This window comes from Podarcis bocagei, assembly GCF_964188305.1.
Source record: "Podarcis bocagei genome assembly, chromosome: Z".
In the NCBI taxonomy this organism is placed as follows: domain Eukaryota; kingdom Metazoa; phylum Chordata; class Lepidosauria; order Squamata; family Lacertidae; genus Podarcis; species Podarcis bocagei.
In genome coordinates, this window is record NC_138140.1 from 12,008,126 (window position 1) to 12,030,304 (window position 22,179).

A 22,179-nucleotide genomic window follows, 5' to 3' on the forward strand; every position below is an offset into this window, starting at 1 on the left:
GGCTTAGTCATGCTGGCCACATGACCCGGAAGCTGTACACCGGCTCCCTCAGCCAATAAAGCAAGATGAGCGCTGCAACCCCAGAGTTGGTCACGACTGTACCTAATAGTCAGGGGTCCCTTTACCATCCTATATTCATAATATTCGCAATCTTATGTGCCTCCCTACCCCAAGCCAATTAACTGGCGTTTGGAGGTAGACTGCCCATGAACCTGGAGGGTCCATTGACCATTGGTGCTGTTGTTATACACATTTATGGGAGAGCAATCCACCAAAGTTCCAGCAGGGTTCTTCTTATGTACTTGTGCCCCTGACCTCTGACTCACCACCCTGACACACTAGGTTAGGTGCCGCGTTGCACCCATCTTTCTGACATTATGTCTAGCAATCACATGAGCATGTTCCACACACCCCCAGGATCAAAAGCTATTTGGCACTCAAGGATCAGAGCTGGGAAGGGAGGAGAGGCGAAATTCAACATTAACATGCAGAAGTTGAGACCAAAATCCCCAGTCTTGGGCAAGTGGGACATGAAACGCAGCCGACACATCTTTTCGCAATTGGAGTGTGTTCCATTTCCCAAAGTGTCTGTCGCAGGCTGATAACTTTTTTGTTGTTGCTGCATGGATGTTAAGTACAATTATATCTGCCACTGGGGGGGTGGGGGGGAGGAGGAACGCACAAACACAGAGAGAAAGGAATGACATCTTTGCTTGAAGCTGACAGATTGTTTGGAGACCGTTTCAAGGATAGCAAGAGAGGCACTGCAGGAATGAATCCCAAGCACGCCAAGGGTAGGCCTGGGTACAGATAGGCAAATCTGCCCATTTTTGGTTCTTTCAAGTTAATAATTTCCCCTCCTAGTTGTAAGTTCACTCCCACAAATCTCTGGACCAGTGTGTGATTTAATTCTGTTTAGAAAAAGCATGCACACAACACATTATCTTCCCCCTATGAGGAAAGGTGCAATGTTTTAGAATTTTTTAGTTTAGAGAAAACATAGAGGTGGTATGTTAGAAGTTTATAAAATTATGCATAGCACAGAGAAAGTTTTTCTCCTCTTATACGTCTAGAACTTGTGGACATCCAAAGGCAGCTGAATGTTGGAATACAGAGAGCAGATAAAAGGAAGTACTTCTTTATGCAGTACATAGCTAAACTGAGGAACGTTCTCTTGCCGGAGGCAGTGGTGGCCACCAACTTAGATGGCTTTAAAAGAGGATTAGACAAATGGGGAAAGCTAATGAAGGCTGCTTGCCAAGATGGCTATGCTCTGCCTCCACACCTTCCAAGTATCAGTTGCTGAAAACCATCTAGCTGGCCACTGTGAAAACAGAATTCTGGACCAGATAGGTCACTGGCCTGATCCAGCAGGCTCTCTTTATGCTCTTAACGTACTTCCTTGCCCAGCATAGCCACGCTTTGGAATGTGCTCCCATAGAAGGAAGTGATGACTACCAACTTGGATAGCTTTAAAGGAGGCTCAGAAAATTTATTAGAGGAATAGGCTATCAATAGCTACTAGTCCAGGGGTTTTTGTGGCTTTTGCTGGTTCATGGTCCTGCAGATGCCGCAGTGGGCCGGAGTGTGTGTGTGCGCGCACGAATGCGCAAACGCTATTTCCAGCGATCCTTCTGGCATGGAGGAGGTATGTGCAGCTTCCCACTGGCTGCAGGAGCTTCCTGCAGCCAATGGGAAGCCGGCCAGCATCGCGGAAGGCGGTCCCCACTCTGCTCCGCGCCGGTTTAGCGCGGTGCACAGGACTCAACTGAGCAGGTGGCGAAGGTCCCCAAGTGGTCAGTGGGGGTCCATGGGCCCCCCATGGGGGGCCACTCGCGGCGTGTGAGCCTTAGGTTGCCGACCCCTGTACTAGTCACAATGTCAGAGGCAGTATGTCTCTGAATACTAGTTGCTATGAACCCTTTATATTGCTTGTTGAAGTACTCTAAGTGGGGATATGGTGACTAGTGCTAGCATATATATATATATATATATATATATATATATATATATATATATGCTTTTTATTCTATTACAGTTTAATTGTTTTTAGCTGTTCCCCCAATGAATTTAGCTGTTCTTATTTTATCCGTAAGCCATCTTGAGTCCCTGTCATGGAAAAAGGTAGAGCATAAATGAATATATAGTAGCAATAATGACTATATTTTATGTAATAATGCCCAGCTTTCAGGCTTCCCACAGGCATCAAGCCAGCCTGATCTAGCAGGCTTGTTTTATGTCCTTATGCTCACAGTTAACAGGTATCCCATAATACTTCTTCTGCATTTGTAAGAACCTGATTACAGTGGTACCTCTGGTTGCGAACGGGATCTGTTCCAGAGGCCCGTTCGCAACATGAAAAGAGCGCAACCCGCAGCGGCGTGTCTCCGCATGTGCAGTTTGCGATTTGCAGCTTCTGCGCATGGCGTCATTTTGCGCTTCTGCGCATGCGGCGAAACCCGGAAGTAACCCTTTCCGGTACTTCCGGGTCTCCACGGGACGTAACCTGAAAGAACGTAACATGAAGCGGATGTAACAAGCGGTATGAATGTATTTAGTCCGGCAACACCCACACTTGGGAACTCCTTGCCTACTGACATTCGGCAGGCACCTTCTCTGTACTCTTTTCACCACCTACTAAAAGCATTCTTGTTTAGACAAACCTGCTAACATGTTCAGAAAGCTGATGCAAGTTTTAATCTATTTTTAGTCTATTGTTATTTTAACTTTTAGAACATTTTAAATTATTAATTCTTATTGACAATTTCATTGTTTTATGCTTTAGTAACCTACATCATCACCATCACCACCACCATCATCATCATTATTATTTTATACTGTTAAGTGGTGTATAAAACTGTATAAAAATCCCACTGGCATTGGAGAATTTGAGAAGAGCCTCACCTGGGAAGGTTAGCAGCTGGCGTTGTAGCTGGAGCTTGTGGAGAAGGTGTCGTGGGCTGAGACGATTCATGGTTCCTGGGGACTTTGCCCATGCGGTACCATATGCCCATGTTGTTCAGTTCCCTTTACAGCACACAAGAGAAGACAATCAGCCACACAGCTCAAGTCAATGGTCAAGGTAACAAATATGCTAGCACTTGGAGGGACGCAAACAGCATGGGGTCCCTTTGGTAGGGAATGCTGGACTCCTATCTGGAAAAACCTCAGTTCCAAAATTCCTGACTGAAAGGGTGAGGAGGAGATGGGACCCTTACCCAATGAACGTATACTGCGGAGGGGCTTGTTTGCCCCGGCCCAGGATCCGAATATCGCAAATTGCGGCCTCCGTAGAATCCCGCGGAATGAACTTGATGCAGAGCCTCTTCTTCCGGAAAGCAGTTTCTTCTGCAAAACGCCACAGCGTGAGAGTTCAGGGGTAGGTTCCCTCTTCTCTTACTCCAAACCTCTCTACAAAACCCAGACCTTCTTTAAGTGTAGCCCTCCTCTGAACACCCCCACGCCCCCCCCCACGCCTTGTAGTACTCCCTGATTTTTATACCAATAGTGGATATTGATGCTGTTTTAAGTACTTGCTTTTTGTGTAAATCATTTGACATATTATGTTTCTTCTACATGCACATTTATGTACATGGACTCAGGGGTTACCTGATAGGTAAAGATACCAACCTCATGTAGTAGCCCTGATGATGATTTATAGATCGCTCAATATGTGAAAAACTCCAAATGGTTCAGAATACATAAAAATATCCAAATCATGAAATCATGGAGGTGGAAGGTAACTCAAGGGTCATGTAGTCCAACCCCCTGTATTCTTGCATTGCAGGGGGTTGAACTAAATGACTCTTAGGGTCCCTTCCAACTTGGTAATTCTACGATTCATGTATTTTTACCTACTGTAACTTGCTTCAAGATCTTCAGATAGTAAATGGTCCATAAATCATCATCAGGTCTACTTTGTTATGTTGGCATCTTTAGACATCGGCCAACCCCTGAGCCCATGTACAATTCTTTTTTTTTCTTTTCTTTCTGCGGAGACAAACCTAGAACCTGGACCGCATCATCAAAGGGATCTGGTAGCCCACCGACACCCTCCCCACTTGACTGCGGTGCACAACCTCTAAATCCAAATCACACATAGTGTGGGAGCAAATCTGGATGAAAGACAAAAGATGGATAGAATTCCCACAGCAGTGCTCACCACTACAAAGCACCTTCTCTAAGAGGGTATGCACAGAATCTGGTCATCACAAAGACCAAAAGTCTCAACTCACGTGTGTCCATGGTCTCTTGGATAGGAATGAAGCCGACAGGCAAAGTGTCCTTGATATCTATGAGCTTCATATCGACCAAGACATTGCCCAGGTGGCTCTGTTGGGAGACAGAAGGAAAGTGATGGCCGAGAGGCGATGAAACCCAAACAAAATGACAATTCTTAGAATTGAGCATGCAGTTATGCACCTGCCCCACATACACAGTGTGTGAATGGAGCAAGAACTTGTCACAATCAAAAGGACTAGAAACTTAATTCCTCCTTTATTATTACAGTACTATTATTAAAAGTGCCATTCCCAGGACGCTGAATTCGACAAACAGGTTTGCATCCAACTAAGTTGGGCTTATGTCATGATTTCCCCTCAAATAATTTTGGGAGCTGTAGTTTGTTAAGTATGCTGAGATTTGTTAGGAGACCCCTTACAAAGCTACAATTCTCAGAACGGTTTAATAATTAATCTCTCTTTCCAGGGAACTCTGGAAATTGTAGCTCTGGGAGGGGGATATAGGTGTCCTAACAGCTGTCAGAACCTTCTGACATTAAGAGCTGTTTGTGACAGTGGAAGGGACTCCCATGAGAGGTGGTGAACTCTCCTTCCTTGGATGTTTTTAAGCAGAGGCCACCTGTCTATTTGATCTAGAAATTCATTCACTATGATTCTATTCTTCACCTAGTCCAGCTCCACTCAACCTGCTGTCCAGTTGTGGGGGGAAATTTAGTTTTTTAAAAAATCAATTTCAATCAATTATGTGTTGCTGTGCTTGTGGGGTGTGGAAAGCTACCCAAGTACTTTGGGATTCAGTGGGGGTTGCATTTAGGGACAGGGAAAGGGGCAAAAAGGCTGCCTTCAAAATCTAATCTGGCTGCATACACACCACGCAATTAAACCACATGACTTCCCCCTAAGAATGCTGGGAACTGTAATTTACTACCCACAGTGCTACAATTCCCAGCACCCTTAAACTACAACTCCCAAGAGTCAATTTTTTTTGGGGGGGGTGATGTCATGTGATTTAAATTCGTTCTGTGTACACGGCCATTGTGACATTGAAAGAACCCTACTTTGATCAAACAAACTTTGGGGGAGAGTGAGAGGGTTATAGTTGATGCTAATCCTACTCATCGAGTAGACCCACCAAAGTTAATCGGAAACAACTACCTTAGATTCATTCATATCAATGGGTCTACTCAGAGAAGGACTAGTATTGGACACAACCCAGGGTGCTTAAACGTATCCAGCAAACAGCTCTTATCTGGAGAGCAAAGACATATGTAATGAATCTGGCTAATTAGCTCTACATGTATTTCGTTGCAAGGTCCAAAAACAAGAAAAGTTCCTGGGGGGAAAGAAAGAAGAGCAGCATCTGCAAGCCAGCTGGAACAAGGAATAGTACATGGAATCCAAACTGACGTCTTCCCTGATTAATCAAGCACTGGAGAAAGAAAAACCTCATGAACACACCAACAGATCCTCTGATGTTTGGGCTGTCAGTGCCGTTCCTTAATGTATGCGAAAAGGTGCAATATACACAGAAAGTGGGAGGAACCTGCAGGCTTGAGGGGGAAATCCTAATGTCTGTAAAAGTACAAAAAAATATTTGCGAGGAGGGGAACAAAGCAGGGAGCGGGAGGCAAGCCCAGCCCAGTTAAGACTGGGTGTGGTCAATGGCCATGGAATGCATGTGGAATGGGAAACTGGAGGAAGGGGGAATGGAATGCAGTTTCTGAACAGGAAGCACTTCACACTGCAACTGTCTGTTGCAGGTTCCACCCCGCTTTTTAGCCTTTTCAAGTAGCACAGGGGTTGCCCATTTGGTGCCCTCCAGATGTTAAAGTAAAGTAAAGGGACCCCTGACCATTAGGTCCAGTCGTGACCGACTCTGGGGTTGCGGTGCTCATCTTGCTTTATTGGCTGAGGGAGCCGGCTTACAGCTTCCGGGTCATGTGGCCAGCATGACTAAGCCGCTTCTGGTGAACCAGAGCAGCGCACGGAAACACCGTTTACCTTCCCGCCAGAGCGGTACCTATTTATCTACTTGCACTTTGATGGGCTTTTGAACTGCTAGGTTGGCAGGAGCAGGGACCGAGCAACAGGAGCTCACCCTGTCGCTGGGATTCGAACCGCCGACCTTCTGATCGGCCAATCCTAGGCTCTGTGGTTTAACCCACAGCACCACCTGCGTCCCTCCTCCAGATGTTGCTAGATTGCAATTCCCATAAGTTCCAGACAGGATGGCCAATTAGTCAGGTATGATGGGAGCTGTAGCTCAGGAACATCTGAAAGGCCGCATACTTGACTGCCCTTGAGCCAGCATTTCCCAAGCTGCCTATGTGGGTCAGTATTTAGGATCCTCCCATTCCAACAGTATCCCATGCAAAGATGTCTGCATACCCCTTGCTGAAACTTGTTTTTAAAGGGGTGACTTGCAAAAGCTACATTTCCAAATTGGTTTTTTATTTTTTTAAAAAAGAAACACTTAGACTACTTAATCACAAAACTCTCTTAAGCAGCAAAACATGTGAGCTTTTATTCCATCATCAAGACATCTGAGATGAAAGCATGTGTGAATATTGGTGAGAAAATCAGTACTGATGCCAAACAGGACGCATCTTAACTCAAAATGTAGTGGGTGGTAGTAGTCTTAAAGTAGCACCAAATCACTTGAACAATATCCATAGATTATGTGACACTTTCTCCTTCAGTGGGACATCAAAACATTAATGCAGCATGTGAACAGTACATTTACCTGCTCACCTGTGGCGAGTTAAAAACCTTCAACAGGCAACCAGGAAAGAAAGCTTGATAGAAATTTGGTTTGTTCTGCTTCCTACTACAACCTTTCTTGTTCCCTGACCAGCCCAAGAAACAAACACCCAAGCTTGAGAAGCAAGCCACTCACATTCTCTTTAGAAAAGGTCCGTGTGAAGCACAAATATCGTGTGACCTTGGATTTAAACAGGCCATCTTTCCAGAGGTCAGCATCCAAGCCATCTGCCGTCTGTGCAACCTGGAAAAAATATCAATAGCCAAGAGTTGGTGAAGGTAGAGGAAAAAAGGACAGGTAAAGCACACTATAGCTAATACAGGGGCACAGCTCGCCTTTTACACCTAATTAACGCTGGCCTGAGGCTTTTATTACCTCATTAAGTCTCTCTCCTCCAACGGAGAGAAGGATCAAAAGCAAAGGTGTGTGTGTGTGTGTCAGTCCTAAAACTATTGTCACCAGTGAGTCAACTGATTAAAGAGAACCCCACGTAAAATATTAATCAAGGTAAAACTACCTTTGGCTACTACTTCTTGAGGTGGTTTGGAGGTTAAAGGGAGAAACACAAAAGCCTCTGTCCTTCCTCACAGGCCTGTGGTTCGAAAAACGAAGGGAAATTGGTCACATGGTGTGCAGGCAGAAATACTCCCTGCTAGGCAGTCAGTTAATCCACCCTTCAATTTAGACAACTATTTGAAGATTTGGTGCTGGGGCGCGGAGAGTTCATAAGTATAACACGTTGACAAGATATGGTGCAAATCCAGCATGAAGAGTCTGGTCAGTGATAGGCTGGAGAAAGTCATGTGTTCTTCTCTGACCCCTATACAGTGGTACCTCGGGTTACATACGCTTCAGGTTACATACGCTTCAGATTACACACTCCGCTAACCTAGAAATAGTGCTTCAGGATAAGAACAGAAATCGGGTTCCGGCGGCGAGGCAGCAGCAGGAGGCCCCATTAGCTAAAGTGGTGCTTCAGGTTAAGAACAGTTTCAAGTTAAGTACGGACCTCCGGAACGAATTAAGTACTTAACCTGAGGTACCACTGTATAAAGATTCCAGCACCAGCTTCTTCACAGGTTGGAGAAACTGAAGTGGCTTTGCTACTGTTGTCTGATAGGCATGGACTGCCCAGCTTGAGCTGTATCTGAAACACATGCTTAGTTGTCAGAAGCCTTCATTCAACAGTAGCAGCTATCGCTTAAGATGGTAACAGGGACTGTTGTCAACTGCAGCACTCCATTTGAGCCTCCCTCTCTCTGAACACCGGCTGATGCTTGCCAGTTCGTCTTGCATGCTTTTATTTATTCATTCGGATGATTTCTCACTTAATACAATTCATATGCCCACCTTCCTTTTCAAAGAAACTCTTCTCCTTCTTTGCAATAGCAGGAAAGAAAGAAGAATTCGCAGCATAATCTCTATAAGCCACTGGCGCTGCAGCAAGAACCCCAGCTCCACTAGAAGGGAAGCAAGGTAGCAATCCTCAAGGAGTTGCAGTGGAACTCTCTAGCTAACCATCCCATGTCAGAATCAGCAGCTACTACAGGCAAGTAGAGGCTTCTGACCATTTAGGCTTTCTGTGAGAACCAAAGAAGTGATTCTGTTGGTGCCACCCAGAATGCTTCCTGGCAGAGTAAGGATCTGAACTCAGGTTCCACCCACCCCTCATAAAAAGAACAACAGTCTATTCACTATAGACTCAATCCTCTTAAGGGAGAGGAGGCAGCCCCATCCACTAAATGCCATTCCTTCCTTAACAAATCGTATGGGCTGTGCAACACTCCATTTGCTCACTCACCTGTTCTTTCGTCAAGCCTACTGGCAACCATGACAACTACAGTTTGCTTATAAAACTAAGGTATAGAGAAAGAGATGCATACTTTATTCAGAGCTCTCTCTCTCTCTTTTTGAGGATGAATTTCCTCCTGTTTGACAAAGTCTGTCTACTATACTAACCTTAAATCTAAGGAGACAGAACTAAGTATTTAAGAGCAAATACTTATTTCTTCCAGCCTAATCAACACTGCTTTTTGTTAGCAACACAGATGAGAACATTAAGGGACACAAGGAAATGGCCAGAAGTGGTATGGTGTGACTTATATAATCCCTACAAAGTAACGACATGTCTAGACAACTTTGCTATTTTTAGCTTCTAGGTTTGCATTTTCTTTTTTTAAAAAAAATATTTTTTAAAATCCTCTTACAAAAGTAATGTTGTTATCAGCATGATCAATGTGAGGGTTTGAGCTGAAAGCCTAATCTAATTACTGGCATATGTTCTTAAGATCCTGTTTGCACTACCTTCAGAGAGGGGCTTTTAAAGCCTCAGTCTCTCTCTTTGCACATGTGCATGTGCAAGTGCGCGCACGCGCGAGCGCGCGCACACACACACAAACTTAAATAAGCCTAAGTTGAAGGTTCCTGTTTTGATTGTTCCTTGTTTAATGCTGAGCGCCCAATTGATTATTTATTTCCCTTGCTTCCAAGGGAATGAACGTAGGTCACAGCAACAGCAACAGCTTTGCATGCAGAAGGTTCAAAGGTTTCAATCCCTGGCATCTCCAAGTAGAGCTGGGAACTTCGCCTGCCTGAAACCCTGGGGAGCTGCTGCCAATGAGAGTTGGAATGCAAGAGAAATCTGGTCCGTGCCTTTTATTTCCATGTGAACTCACCTATTTCACACTTCCTGAAAGAAACTGCACTCCTGTGAATTTTGTTGTTGTTGGACTACAACTCCCATCATCCCCACCTAGTAGGACCAGTGGTAAGGTATGATGGGAACTGTAGTCCAAAATCAGCTGGAAACCCAATTTTAGGAAACCCTGGTTTACAACATTTGAAGTTAAAAGAAGAAAATTCCCAAGCTGGTTGCAAGGAAGTAAAAGGAAGAAGAAGAGGAAAAAACCCAGTAAAAGAGAAAGTTCATTTACCTCCCCCCAATTTCCTCCCCTAAAGCCACTTTGAAGGGAAAATATTTGCTGCAAGAGAGGATGTCCATGACACAATTACATTTCTGTGCAGATAAAGCTTGTGATCAAACACCTCCTTGGATAAAAGGGGTGAAGTCCGTTCTGTAAAAGCAGAAGTAGCCAAATCCAAAACTAGAATAATCCAACGTAAAGAAGGGGTCTGGAGCATTTGCCAATGCAGAACCACTCCAACAGAGATAAAGCATGCTGAGTGTTGGAAGATTTAGGAGGAAAGAATTTCTTCACACATTCCACAGCTAAACTATGGTATTTGCTTCCACAAGATGCAGTGCTGGCCACCAAACTGGGTGGTTTGAAAGGAGGGTTAAGCATAAAAGGGCTATAAAAGGGCACTAGCCATGATGGCAACATTCTGCCTCCACCGCCAAAGGGAGCATGCTTCTGAATACCAGATGCTAGGAATCCCGTGGGGGGAAAGTTGGTATACTCAGGTCCTGCCTGTAGGCTTCTCATTGGGGCATCCAGTCGGCAACTGTGAGAACATGAGGCTGAACCAAATGGGCCACTGGCCTGATCCAGTTCTTAGGAGCTCATAACTAGAGATGGGAAATTATTTTCACTTGTGTATTTGAATGTGAAGGATACAGGAGGAGAAAAGCAAAGTCCAGGGTTCCAAAAATGTATTCACATATTACTACGTCCTTCCATTTCAGATGTTCAGGCTACGTGTGCCAAGGCATTTGCCTGGGTGCTAAGCTCCATGGGTGAGCACCTTCTCTTGGTCCCATCAGAATCAGAAGCACAGATGTTGGTGACAGATGGCTGCTTCCACATTGTGGGATTTCCTCCCATGACACATTAGACAGGCTCCCTCTTTGGAGGGGCCGCCGGGACCACATAACACTGGTTCTGAGAGATCTGCATTGGCTCCCAGTACATTTCCGAGCACGATTCAAAGTGTTGGTGCTGACCTTTAAAGCCCTAAACGGCCTCGGTCCTGTATACCTGAAGAAGCGTCTCCACGCCCATCGTTCAGTCCGGACACTGAGATCCAGCGCCGAGGGCCTTCTGGCGGTTCCCTCATTGCGATAAGTGAGGCTACAGGGAACCAGACAGAGGGCCTTCTCGGTGGTGGCGCCGCCCTGTGGAACGCCCTCTCATCAGATGTCAAAGAGATAAACAACTACCTGACATTCAGAAGACATCTTAAGGCAGCCCTGTTCAGAGAAGTTTTTAATATGTAACGCTGTACTGTTTTTTAACACTTGATTGGGAGCTGCCCAGAGTGGCTGGGGAGGCTCAGCCAGATGGGTGGGGTATAAATAAATTATTATTATTATTATTATTATTATTATTATTATTATTATTATTATTATTATTATTATTATTATTATTATTACAGTGGTGCCCCGCAAGACGAATGCCTCGCAAGACGGAAAACCCACTAGACGAAAGGGTTTTCCGTTTTTGAGCTGCTTCGCAAGACGATTTTCCCTATGGGCTTGCTTTGCAAGACGAAAACGTCTTGCGAGTGTTCTGATTTTTTCCCCGCTTCCCCCCTTTTTTTCAAAGCCGCTAATAGCCTTTTAGCCGCTAATCCGCTAAGCCTTTAATAGCCGCTAAGTCTTTAATAGCCACTAAACCGCTAATCGCGCTAATCCGCTAAGCCGCTAATAGGGTTGCTTCGCAAGACGAAAAAACCGCTAGACGAAGAGACTCGCGGAACTTGCGAGGCACCACTGTATTATTATTATTATTATTATTATTATTATTATTATTATTATTATTATTATTATTATTGTTATTATTATTGTTATTATTATCCTTCCACTGGCAGGAGAAGACCTTCCCATTCAGACAGACCTTTGAAAACTAAGGTCCAGGCAATGCTGGCCACTAGGCTACTGGATACTAGTTGCTGGTTCTCAATGTGCTTAGATGCATTTTGACTATTGTTTTTAAACCAGTTTGATTTTATTACTTTTTATTTTATAATGATGTTTTAAAATGTTGGAAGCCACCTTGAATCTCAGCTTAGGAGAAAAGTGGAATGTAATGAAACAACAACCACAACAACAACAACAACAACAATTATTATTATTATTATTATTATTATTATTATTATTATTAAGCCAAAATTGTGCCATCCACACAGAAAAAGGAAGCTGTCAGCAGGTATTCAGAAAGTACTTTTAGAATATCTTTAGGGGGAAAAAATCCTGCCCCATTCCCACCTGAGCATTCTTCTGGCGGCTATATGCCAGTTGTACACAGGGCCAGATACAAATGTGGGCAAAAACAATGACTTCAGATTTCACCTTTGTACAGCAGCCTAGATTTCACACACACACACACACACACACACACACACACACACACACACCTCTATCTACAATGCAGGGATGAAAGGGGCATAATCAAAGTTTAAAGGACACATTCCAAAGGAAGATAAGGAGTCAGCTGGTGCCAGTGAGAGGTGTGGCCTTGAGACAGGGGTGTTGCTGAGGATGACATATAGGCTGGGAGAATCCCTAGGACCAGGTAGAGAGGTCTGGAAGGTCACATTTGGCCCCAAGGACACGTGTCAGAGAAATTAAACTCAGAAGGTTTGCACCAAGAGAAATAATTGTGTCCTTAAACTCCCGGTTCCTTCCTTCCTCTTTAAATGGAGTATTACTTAATTACTTGAAGGGAATTGAGCAGGATAGCTTGCAAGAAGACACTTAAAGGAACCTCATCACAAGGCAAACAGAAGCCTAAGAAGGTGAGAGAAGGAGCAATTAAGAAATGAGTAACAGCAGCCAAGTCTAAGTAGCTCTTTATCACCCCACAGATTGAGGCCACATTCACAAGGCCCTTCTATGTGCCATACTACAAACAGCAACCAATACAGACACTGTCACAACACACATTAAAAGCACTATTATACCGCATTAAACATGCATGGCTCCCCCAAAGCATCCTGGGAGCTGCAGTTTATTAAAGGTAATGAGAGCTGTAAGGGGATCCCTATTCCCCCTCTTATAAGAATTCAAAGGTTTCAAATATAGAATCAATGTTCATAAATGTGCAAGGTAAACACACATACATAAGCTATTTAAACCCCAGCTGCACCAGCCCTTGTCAAAACCATCTCACTTCCCTCACCACAGATACACGCAGGTTAAGTTACAATCTGTATGCTGAAAATTGTACAACAGACACAGATTTCCTCCTCTGCCACCACTGCACAAAAGGTTTGTTAGCCCCTCCAAGTCCAACAGATAAATTAAAAGCTTCAAGGGAGCCGCCCTTCTTGCTAACAATTTGAGATAATTAACAGAAGCCACAAGTCATTTCATTTCCTGCTATAGCTTGAGAAGAAGCTCCTGTATTTATCTTTGGGGACTTGTTAATGGTTTTTAAGGACACGCCATTTAAATAATTAACATGCACGCGCACACAAAGCAGGAGGTCCTGTCTACAAAATACCAATAGCTTCAAGCAAAGCAAACCGTTCTCTAGCAAATGGAAGACTCCATGGCTAAAGAAGATTTTGATTGGAAGAGGAAGACCACTGAAAGCAGTCATTGGTTTTGGCAGGGTCACAGAGAGCTCTGACTCTTTTTTCCATTGGCTCCCATTGACCCAGGCATCCTATAAAGTACTTCCAGGTTACATCCCAGCTCCAGCTTGTGTGGGTGCTATGGTCAGGGTGTGGGACTAGGACCTGGGAGAGCAGGGTTCAAATTCCCTCTCAGCCACAGAGCCCATTGGGTGACCTTGGGTCAGTTTCTGTCTCTGATCCCAACCAACCTCACGTGGTTGTTGCAAGGATAAAATGGAGAAGGGAAGTAGTGTGTACATCAACCTTGAGCTCCTCGGATAAAAGGTCTCACCATGCAGCCATTCTCTCTCCTGGGTATTTGAAATGGTGCTGCTTTTGTGCTGGTGCATACTTGCTGGTACATACTACTGTCACCCGTTTTTGCTGCCTATGGCAGCCATTTTGTGTTGGAAATCACAGCATTTTTATCACGTGTACCAGCACCTCATTTTTTATCCTGAAAGAAGCACTGATATACAGTGGTACCTCTGGTTAAGAACTTAATTCGTTCCGGAGGTCCGTTCTGAACCTGAAACTGTTCTTAACCTGAAGCACCACTTTAGCTAATGGGGCCTCCTGCTGCTGTTGTGCCGCCAGAGGATGATTTCTGTTCTCTGGCAGAAATGACTGGCAGAATCCGTGACCAGGGAGAAGAGTCGGTGGAAGAGGATTGGAAGAAATTTAAAGATTATCTGCAGAAACACTGCAAAATTAAGGAAAGTTAAAGTGATGCTGGATGGAAAATAAGTGGTATTGGTTAAAAGTTTTTTAAAGTGTATGCAAGTATAGATTGTTAATACTTAAAAATATATACTTACAATAGGTGATGACGCAGAGTTATGAAAAATGACAGAGGGTAAGAATTTGCTGAAAGGACTTTTTAAATGGGAATACAAAAGGGGAGGTGTGAGGGGGTCAAAGAACCAAGGTGATGAGATAAAGGAGGATTGAAGGATGGATTTAATTTTAAACTTTAAACTTTTTATGTTTGTTTTTCTTTCTATGTATATCTAATCATTCTTTTTCTTTTATGTCTCTTTTTATTTTTTAAATTGTTAGTTGTGTGAACTGTATTTTATAATTCTATGTGTATTTTAAAAATCTTAATAAATATTATAAAAAAGAGGATGATTTCTGTTCTCATCCTGAAGCAAAGTTCTTAACCCGAGGTACTATTTCTGGGTTAGCGGAGTCTGTAACCTGAAGCGTCTGTAACCTGAAGCGTATGTAACCTGAGGTACCACTGTAATTCTAAAGCATGGCCCCCACTCAGGGAATGCTACCCGATATCCTCCAACCTATCACTAAGAATGCCACAAAAATCTGCAGGCCTCTTCAGTGTGCCAAATATTAGGGCAGGTCACAGCAATTCAGGGCATAGCATTTGCATTTGACAAGAGAAGAATTTTTTCACTTGTATCCGCTTCTGCAGCTATGGAACTTGTGTAGGGCCTGGGGGAAAGGGTGGGTTGGAATATCACGCATCAGTGAATCAACAGAGCTTTTTGCTCATCTAACTACTTTCTCCACCAACTTGTCAGGCAACTTTTTACAGAACACTGCCATTCCCCAGATAGGCGAGGGAATTCCAGTCGAGCAATCTGCTATGATTTTGATTGACTGAATTGTATATTAGCGATCGGTTTGTTTTTTTTTTTAAAAAAAGCAGATTTTCCAACTGCGCAAATTCCCCATCCATGTATCCATGGTGGTTCCCTCATTGCAATAACTGAAGTTATAGGGAACCTGGCAGAGCGCCTTCTTGGTAGTTGAGCTCTCCCTGTGGAACGCCCTTTTGTCAGATGTCAAAGAGTTAAACAATTATATGACTTTTTGTAGACATCTGAAATCAACCCTGTTTCAGGAAACTTTTTATGTTTTGTTTTGTCCCTTTATATTTTGTTGGAAACCGCCCAGAGCGGCTGGGGTAACCCAGTCACATGGGTGCGGTATAAGAAATATATTATTATTCCTATTATTATTCCTCCACAGCAGCAGGTAACTCTTATCTCTCATCATTATTATTAGCCTTATTTATAGCCTGCCCTTTCCCCTAATTAGGATACAAGATGCCTTACAAAAATTAAAACAATATGGATAAAATACAGAAAGCTAAAAATATATAAAAAGGTAAGAGTTAAAAAGTAATTAAACTATAACAGAATCAAAACACTAGGAAAACAAATCCATTAACATGCAGATACAGTCGTACCTTGGTTGTTGAATGCCCTGTAACCTGTATGTTTTGGCTCCCGAATGCCGCAAACCTGGAAGCGAGTGTTCCGGTTTGCGAATGATCTTTTGGAACCCAAATGTCTGACAGGGCTTCCACGGCTTCTGATTGGCTGCAGGAGTTTCCTGCAGCCAACCAGAAGCCGCAATTTGGTTTTCAAACGTTTTGGAAGTCAAATGGACTTCTGGAACAGATTCAGTTTGTCTTCCAAGGTACAATTGTAGTAAAAAACAGCACAGCGGTATTTAAAGCTGTTTCCTTAAAAACAGTCAGTTCCACAAAGCCTGTGGGAATTAAACAAGTCTTCACCCACCAGTAGGACAAGGAGGGAGCCAGTCCAGCTTCCCGAGGGCGGGGGGGAGTTCCAAGATCTGGGAGCAAGCACCAAGGTGGGGGCTCAATACAGTGATGACTCACTGATGAATCTGCCTTAGTTCAGGAACTAACAGGCGCCAAAGAAAAGCAGCACCTAAAGGGTATTTATAAGGATGCAATGGAGCATCACCTGCCTGAAGGTGAAGAAGAGGTGGTTCCAGCCAGAAAGAAGGTGTTTTAATATGGTTTGAGCATTTTAAGTATGGAAACTTACGTCTACCTTGATATAATTCCTGTACATGCTGTCCCTCCGTTTACCTGTTATTTAAGTGCTTAATAAATACATACACCGAACACGTCTAACCTCCTCCCCATTTTTTTCAAGCTGCACATTATCAGCTTTCCAAGTGCACCATTTCCCCTCTAAATCCATATTTTGAACCCAACAGGCACACTTAAAACAACAACATGGATGTGACAACATTCTGGAAGGGAGATGGGGAGATTTATTGGAGCTGGGGGTGGGGCAGCGCTGGCCTAACCCTTATCCCCATGTCTTTATTTACCTTTACCTCCCTTACTGCTTTCCTGTTAAAAGACATGGATCAAGTGAAGGGATTGCCTCTCAAAAGGACACTCTCATCTCCTTCCTGAACTGCAGAGCTGAAAAGGAGCCCAAAAGTCATCAAGTCCCTGCAATGCAGGAATCACAACTAAGGAATCACTTGGGGCAAAACTGTTGAATCTGCAACACCCTCTGTTGGTTCGACTGATTCAGGGTCATAGAATGTGAACAAGTGAAACCCCTCTCTGTCTCTCCTAACATCAGTGAGACTACCAGAAGGGTAGAGAATGAAGCAGCCCATTCATTTTGCTGCTTAGATTAAGCTCCATGACCTGCTGAACTCTATAACTAATACCCAGTACCTGACCTTGGTTTTTTTCCTCCTCCTCCCTCCCCAGTTCATTTTCCTTTTGTGTTGTGGCTTTTAGATTGCAGCCCTGATCTTCGTACACTGCTTTGTGAGCCTCCTTCCGTGGAAAGGTGGAGGAGAAATGTTTTGAGAGGCAAAGGAGCAGAGCCTCCAGTTGCCATGCCTAGGCATGCAGATACAAACAAGGTGGCCAAGCTGTGCATATTGGAGTTTACAACTTCTTAGGACTTCCAGCAATACTTGGGTACTAGGTTGCGGGAGGCTGATCTACCCCCAACCTAGTGCCCTCAAGATGGTGCTGACTGCCTCTCCCATCACCACCAACCATTGGGAATGCCAGTGGATGGACACAGTAGCCCCAGAAACATCTGGGTTGGGGGAAAGACTGATCTTGAGGAACTGGAATGTATTGGAGAAAATGGGCTGCAAACTAAAGGTACATGAGCCAGCAGAGATAATACTGCTCACCTCAGGAATACTGGCTCAGTGGAGTGCCTTCCCCCCAAACTTCCGACACATATACCCTTTCCTTTCAAAATGCTACTTCCAACTGCAGCTGGGAAAACACAGTATTCGTAGGCAACAGCGGTCTGTTAAAGCCCAAACAGAGCTTTCAAATTCCCTGGTCCAGCGTGAAAATTATTAGAAACATAGGAAGCTGCCTTATACAGTGTCAGGCCATTGGTTCATCCAGCTCAGTGCTGTCTGCACTGACTGGCATCAGTTTTCCAGGATTTCCACTAAGTGTATTTCCCAGCCATGCCGGGAGAGGGCAGGGACTGAACCAGGGACCTTCTGCATGCAAAGCAGGTGCCCTTCCCCAACCAGAGCTCCCTTGCCGTTTAGTGCTAAAAGCATCAAGTAGGTAACCTGTAGGGGACGCGGGTGGCGCTGTGGGCAAAACCTCAGTGCCTAGGGCTTGCCGATCGCATGGTCGGCGGTTCGATTCCCTGCAGCGGGATGAGCTCCTGTCTTTTGGTCCCAGCTCCTGCCCACCTAGCAGTTCAAAAGCGCCCCTAAGTGCAAGTAGATAAATAGGTACCGCTTTATAGCGGGAAGGTAAACGGCGTTTCCGTGTGCTGTGCTGGTGCCGGTTCGCCAGAGCAGCTTCATCATGCTGGCCACGTGACCCGGAAGTGTCTCCGGACAGCGCTGGCCCCCGGCCTCTTAAGTGAGATGGGCGCACAACCCTAGAGTCGGACACGACTGGTCCGTGCGGGCAGGGGTACCTTTACCTAGGTAACCTGTGCTACCCACCCCCTCTGCTGCATCAAAAGTAGAAGATAAATCTGCTCCAAGGGTTTCCAAATTCCATACCCAGAGAAGCTTAAGTGTCTACAACCTGCATGGATCATGCAAAAGACGAGAGCCGGTATGGTTTTCGCAAGGGTTGATCAACTCTTGCTAACCAGAGGGCTGAGGAATGAAAGATCCATGCGCAATCCTTTTCATTTTTTTTAATAAGATATTTATTAAGATTTTTTCACACATTACAATAAAAATGTAAAAAGAAAAAGAAAAATGCAAAATAAAAACAGTTAAAAACACATTAATTTTCCGTTTCTTATTTTCCTTAAGCTTATTTCCCCGGACCTCCTCATACCTCCCTTTTTTGTATTCCACTTAAATTTATTAGTTCAGCAAATCCTTACCATTAAGCTTTTACCCATTTATAGACCTTTGTTTCATATTCTCTTAAAGCATTACAGCTAGAAACCACTTAATTTCTATCCAACATCATTCTAACATTCATTAATTTTACAATATTTCTATAAGTAATCTTTAAATTTCTTCCAATCTTCTTCCACCGACTCTTCTTCCTTTTCATCCCCCACCAAGCTCTTGAATTTCACCACGGTTCATGCACTTTCAAGAGTTTTATTGCACTCATAAGGACTAGCAACCTGTTGCTTGTTTTTGGAATCATACCCCTCAGGATGGCTTTGGTTTATACACCAAATGATGCAATGCATACAGTTCTATCAAAATCATACCAAAAAAGGGGGTGGAACATACACTAAACGTTTAGTTTGCATTAATATGAATAAACAAGGTTGCAATCCTATCCCCTCTTACCTGGGAGTAAGCCCCACTAAATTTGAAAGGACATACTTCCGATTAGACATGGGACTGCATTCTACCATGTTCTACTCACAGTAGACCCCCTGAAATTAATGAACCTAACTTAGCTATGATCACTGGGTCTACTCTGAACCAACACCGGCTACTCCAGAATGTCTCTGAGCATATTCCGAGTGTAGGAATTAGTTTTCATCATTTTGGTTGAGCTGAGGTCACTGTACTTTTATGCACAAATCTTCTGACAAGCTCTCTTCATTTCAGCCTCCTTGATCAGGTGGAAAAAGTGATTTTGTTTTTGCTATTGTTAAACAGTTGCCAGTTGGAAACCCTCACAGATCAGCTTTAGTTGAGATTCCTGAATTACCAGGGGTTGGTCTAAATGACCCTAGGGGTCCCTTCCAACTCTACAATTCCATGATTCTAAAAACTACTTTTGAATTCAAACTGGCCTGACTCCCAGGTAAATGCCCAATGTTCCAATTAGTGATAAATTAAAAGGCACCACCCTGCATTCCCCAAATCTATCACCTCCATCCCATCCCATGCTTATAATCTTTTGCAGGTTTCTGAGGAATGTGGGTGGAAGAAAAGAGTTGTATCCCCCCCCCCAAAAAAATATTTTTTTATGTTAACATTGTTCACGGCTGAATTTGTGCAGTCGCTGCTTAGAACGCTCAATCATAGGTTAGGCATCCTTTTTAGCAATCAGAATACATTCTCTAAGACAAGAACCAAAAACCCAGCTGAGCTCCGGGGAGACTTCACACTCTTGTTCAACAACAGTTCATCAACATCCACATTCTCCCCCCCCCCCCAAGGATCAGGTTCATGCATCTGCTTTTTCGCTACATACCTCCAGCTGGCTGGTTTCAGATTCCCTGTCCCCAAAAAGCACCTCCCTTCCCAAATCCAAGCTCAGATATAGGGTGATCAACCAGTCAACCTAACTCAAAAGCATCTGCTCTGGCTGACTCTCTTAAGCTCCTTCCCAGCTTCTGCCACCTGTATCCTTACAATACACAGGAGGGGAGCCTCAGGCCTGGGAGCAGAATCTGACCCTTGGGATTCTTCCCTAGGTCACTTCCCCTTCCCAGCCACTTCCCCTCCCTGGCTGGAATGTATGCATGGCATTCCAACAGGCGTGAGGTTCCACAGAGTAGATGCTGTCACATGAAAATATAGATTTCTCGCAAGTCCGGAACAAACATTATGCGACACTTGCACGAGAGCCACTTCCGCAAAGGGATGCGATTAAGTGGGCAGTGCTGCTCTGAAGCCTGAAACAATGCATGCTTCCATGTGGGGCCATACATTCTGGGGCAGGTTGTATCCATTTGCAAGGCTCTTAACAAGTCGGGTCCAGAATACCTTAAAGACCATCTGATCCCTTAGACCCTTGCTCGATCCCTGAAATCTCTGGGGGAGTCTCTGCTGGTAGCCCCCAATGGCTCAGGTGCCTAGCTTGTAACTTCAAAAGCCATGCATTCAGTGGGCTCAATTCTGTGGAACTCCCACCCACCAGAGACGAGACATGTTTGATGTTTTAGCGTGTTTTTAATATTCTATTGGGAGCCGCTCAGAGTGGCTGGGGAAACCCAGCCAGATGGGCAGGGTATAAATAATAAATTTACTCTTCTTCTTCTTGACGGTGAAGGAGCTGATGCAGAATCAAGAGGACATGGATGGTGAGGGAGTGGCTACTGTGACCTGCAACACCTGTGCCATGTTTGTGGGGCTATCTTTGAAGGTGACCCGGAAACTGCAATTAATCCAGAATGCAGCAGCTAGACTGGTGACTGGGAGGGGCTGCCAGGACCACATAACACCGGTCCTAAGAGATCTGCATTGGCTCCCAGTACATTCCCGAGCACAATTCAAAGTGTTGGTGCTGACCTTTAAAGCCCTAAATGGCCTCAGTCCTGTATACTTGAAGGAGCGTCTCCACCCCCATCGTTCTGCCCAGACACTGAGATCCGGTGCCAAAGGCCTTCTGGTGGTTCCCTCATTGCGATAAGCAAAGCTACAGGGAACCAGGCAGAGGGCCTTCTCAGTAGCGGCGCCCACCCTGTGGAACACCCTCCCTTCAGATGTGAAGGAAATAAGCAGCTACCATCTCTTTAAAAGACATCTGAAGGCAGCCCTGTTTGGGAAGTTTTTAATATTTAATGCTGTATTGTTTTTAAACATTCGATTGGGAGCTGCCCAGAGTGGCTGGGGAAACTCAGCCAGATGGGCGGGGTATAAATAATAAATTATTATTATTCCTGCTACAGAACACGCAAGAGTATACTTCTAGCAAGTGCAAACTGGTTGCCTTGCTGGAAGAGAAGGTGCAGCAACCTGAGGCCCACCCAGCCACACTTCAGGCTACAGGACAAGATGCAGAGTTTTTCGATACAGCTGAGTGAACTGCACTGGAAGAGCAAGACAGGTGGGGTGCCCCTAGGGAGGAGGGAGACCGCCCATTCCAAGAGACAAAACCCTAGAGGAAAATGACAGAAGTGAACAGAGGAGAACATCCAACATGATCAAGGTCTGGAAACCAAGCCTTATGAGGAATGGTTGAGGGAGCTGGGTATGTTTAGCCTGGAAAAGAGGAGACTGGGAGGAGATATGATAGCCACCTTCAAATATCTTAAAGGCTGTCACATGGAAGATGGAGCAAGCTTGTTTTCTCCTGCTCTGGAGGACAGGACTCAAACAGACGTCTTCCAGTTACGAGAAAGAAGATTCCAACTAAACATCAGGAATAACTTTCTGAGTGTAAGAGCTGTTTGACAGTGGTACAGACTCTCTCGGGAGGTTTTTAAGCCTTGGAGGTTTTTAAGCAGAGGTTGGATGGCCACCTGTCATGGATGCTTTAGCTGAGATTCCTGCATTGCAGGGGGTTGGACTAGATGACCCCTGGGATCCCTTCCAATTCTATGAGACAGGCACCCTCCTGGCTGAACTTCAGGCACATGACAAAGTCTTCCTCACTCCAGCAGAAAATGCCTGCTGGTCAGACTTTGCTTTTGTGACAGATTTTTTATTCTCTGTGTGGTTTATTTACATGAACACTGCTCAGAAATGCAAATGATTAAGCAGTACCTA

General features: G+C 44.5%; 1 protein-coding gene across 5 annotated transcripts in view; it reads right to left on the reverse strand.

The window, feature by feature from the left end:
* MVB12B (multivesicular body subunit 12B) overlaps positions 1-22,179 on the reverse strand; it is a 106,158-nt gene that overhangs the window by 69,915 nt on the left and 14,064 nt on the right. For all 5 annotated transcript variants that reach the window (XM_081180340.1, XM_081180342.1, XM_081180339.1 and 2 more), the window contains exons 3-6: positions 7,138-7,245; positions 4,236-4,332; positions 3,219-3,348; positions 2,905-3,027 (exon numbers count right to left, since the gene is read on the reverse strand). In XM_081180340.1, coding sequence (XP_081036466.1) covers positions 2,905-3,027; positions 3,219-3,348; positions 4,236-4,332; positions 7,138-7,245 — 458 coding nt within the window. The remainder of the gene's footprint in view (positions 1-2,904; positions 3,028-3,218; positions 3,349-4,235; positions 4,333-7,137; positions 7,246-22,179) is intronic.